Source organism: Pyxicephalus adspersus, chromosome 2 (assembly GCF_032062135.1).
Source record: "Pyxicephalus adspersus chromosome 2, UCB_Pads_2.0, whole genome shotgun sequence".
Lineage (NCBI taxonomy): Eukaryota > Metazoa > Chordata > Amphibia > Anura > Pyxicephalidae > Pyxicephalus > Pyxicephalus adspersus.
Window position 1 is genome coordinate 141,613,435 of NC_092859.1, and position 2,936 is coordinate 141,616,370.

General features: G+C 40.1%; 1 protein-coding gene across 1 annotated transcript in view; it reads right to left on the reverse strand.

The window, feature by feature from the left end:
• NR2F2 (nuclear receptor subfamily 2 group F member 2) overlaps positions 1 to 2,412 on the reverse strand; it is a 25,963-nt gene extending 23,551 nt beyond the window's left edge. Inside the window, exon 1 of the mRNA XM_072402682.1 lies at positions 2,038 to 2,412. Coding sequence (XP_072258783.1) covers positions 2,038 to 2,080 — 43 coding nt within the window. The 5' untranslated portion in view covers positions 2,081 to 2,412. The remainder of the gene's footprint in view (positions 1 to 2,037) is intronic.
• Positions 2,413 to 2,936: the final 524 nt, after the last annotated feature.

The window sequence follows — 2,936 nt, forward strand, 5'->3', positions numbered from 1 at the left end:
ATTATTACATTATTACATAATTTAATAGTTACACTGTGAACATTTGGTAACACTCGCATTATTCTCGTTATTAATGTGAATATGTGACATATAGGAAACTATGATTACTAAGGTGATCAGAAAAACATAGACACTTCCACATCCCTATTGTACAGCCTATTGCTGTAGAAGATGTAACAGATGACAGGGGGACCTGGTTGCTGGAAATGATCCACTACTTCACTATTTACTAGAAGAAATGCAATCTGGAGCTTCCATTGAAATAACCCCCCTCACCCCACTCACAATAAGTGTTCCCTGAGAGAGACATTATAAATCCTTACATGACACCAAGAACATATAGTACTAAGTGTCACTGCTTTGGGGAACAAAAAATGAACAAAAAATATGTACTGTTTTGGATAGGAGACAAGATCGCAGTCAGGTTCTGATGTGTAAAAGTCCACTTGAAAATAATAAAATCAGCCTTAGCTAATGCAGCTGCAGGTCAGGTTTTATTGCTGGCCTCGGCTAGAACATGTAAAGGTTTTTAGGACTTCTCATCTCATGCCCAGGGAATGTAGAGATGCAAGGATTCGTGTGTCATTGTGAAGCTAGGCATTGCTTTCTTAGGCCATACAATGAATACCAGCATTGTGTCAGATGTATCCTACCATTGTCTATCTCCTCTGTGAATGGCAAGTCAAAGAGACCACATTCAATCAGATGTCATTTTTTAAAAATCTCCATTCCAGTTCTTTACATTTAGCAAGTAAAAGCAAGTGAGATAACTAAGTTATAAGAGTCATGCAGACTGGTAGTAAACTAATAGCTCATGATGTGTATGGATGAATGTGATCTCTTAATGCATCTATCCATAGATAAATATATGCAATTATTTATCCATATATATAAATGAGCAAACAAAAGGAACTGATTAAACTGAAAAGAATGAGCACAGTCCAGTTGGGTGTAAAGGTTATAGCAAGATGTGCATTCTCCAGTAAATGATGAAGCCCCTGTCTAGTAAGCATTAACATTTGTCTGGAAGCACAGAAATGTCTTGGTGTGTGTTGTGTGTGTGCCTTCACCACTATCACACTGAGGTCCTGTGAATGGGGTGAGCAAATGCCATTGTGTTGCTCCTAACTTCCAAGTCAATACCATTTTTAACCACTGGCTTGTGGCACTTTCAGAATCACCAGGGGCTGTCAAAGTTGGGTCCTCTAAAAAATTTACAGTGCTAAATTAGAGCATATGCTGAGAGAGGGAAGAAGAAAAAAACTAGCTGAAGACTGAAGTACAGTATCTGTCTGCCCCCTAGTGTAAGGCTTTCATCTGCCTAAAAGCAAGCATGCAGAGGAAAGAAGATGGGATCTTAAAGGAGACTGACTTCTGGCTCATGTATCCACGCAAGTAAGAAACTTATGTGCATATTAATCTGATTAACTCCTGAGGATTGGAAATGGCTTGGATGCAGCGCAGGGGTGAATGCGCCCTGGTGCGTACTGTTGCGCTTGTGGAGATGAGTCTAGGGGGGCTGATGCAGTTTGTCCTTTCATTGATGGACCGTGTGTGCAGAGCATTCATATCCAGCCAGCATTGAAGAGACTTGTCCCTGGCTGCAGCTCACTTGGAGCAGTGTTTTGCAGAGGATCCCAGCGGTGAGTACCCTGCTTTCCTTTCCTGAGCCATCTGCGCCTTCTTTGCTCTGATCTTAGTGTAGCTGCTGCTCTATCCTATAGGGATCACCCATAGCCTGGGTTATCCTTCTTACTGCTGCTATAGGGATCACCCAGAGCCTGGGCTTCCCATCTGCAGCCTGGGTACAGCTTTACTGCTGGTGCCTATGACAGATGAACGCTGGCTGCAAGTGATACTGCTATCATTTTAACACATCCATCCATTCTATGAAACACAGCACACAAACAACACAGCCTCAGCACAGGGCTAAATAAGCACGCTCAGCAGATTAATCAGGTTAACAGATAGTTAAAGAGATAGAGCATCTGATGGCTAGCAGACAAGAAAAAACGTAGGAAATAAAATAGAACCTACCAAAAACGTATTTTCCTTGCTCTGCGTCCCAAATGGCTTGCATCTTCTTCCTAACACTGCAAATCCCTTTTTTAAGGTGGCAGGTGAAATGAGTCCCTTTTTGCACGTTATTGAAGATTTCCTTGTACAGAGAATACAATGTCTCCCCTTACTGTGTTTATTTTAGGCGATTGAACAAACTGATTGGAAAGTAAGGCAAAAGCCTAGAGGGTGCAGGGAGAAAGGTGAATGGGATATCCTCTGCTGGAAGGGAAGTTCTAGAATTAGTCTTGCAGGCTTTGCAAGAGAGAAAAAAAAACTTGACACTATAACTTTAAATATAGTGAGTTTGAGAGAGCCAGCACACTGCTTGTCAGGAATGTGAGCCTCGCCTTTAAGAAAATCCCCATAGCCAAGGTATAGCAGTGATCTCCTCTCATCTCATTCCTTAGAAGGAATAGAGCAATGCTACACCTTCCAGTTTGGGGCAGGGATAGATGGGACTTAAAACACGCGCCCAATTGGAAAAAAAAATCTTTAACTTAATGATTTATTCTCCTTTTCAAACAGATGTTTTTGAACAACGCTTAACAAAAGCAAATACATCCTTAAGGCTTTATAGAATTTATGAATAACTTTAATAACTTTATTTTGATAAGTCATACATGTCCCCCCCTCCCACTATTCCAATACCTAACCAACCCCCCAATACCTAGCCAACCCCCCAAAAAATAGAAATAGCCAACTTTTATTTATTTCTACTATGGGTGTGGAGACATCTTTTTGCAAGGTTTGCTCATTTAATAATAGCCACTCACTGTTTGCAAATATTTATTTATTATTCTTTATTTTTTTAATTAATAAAAATATTTATTTGATGAAGAATGTAATATATAGGAAGATTTGATAATGTTTTGGTG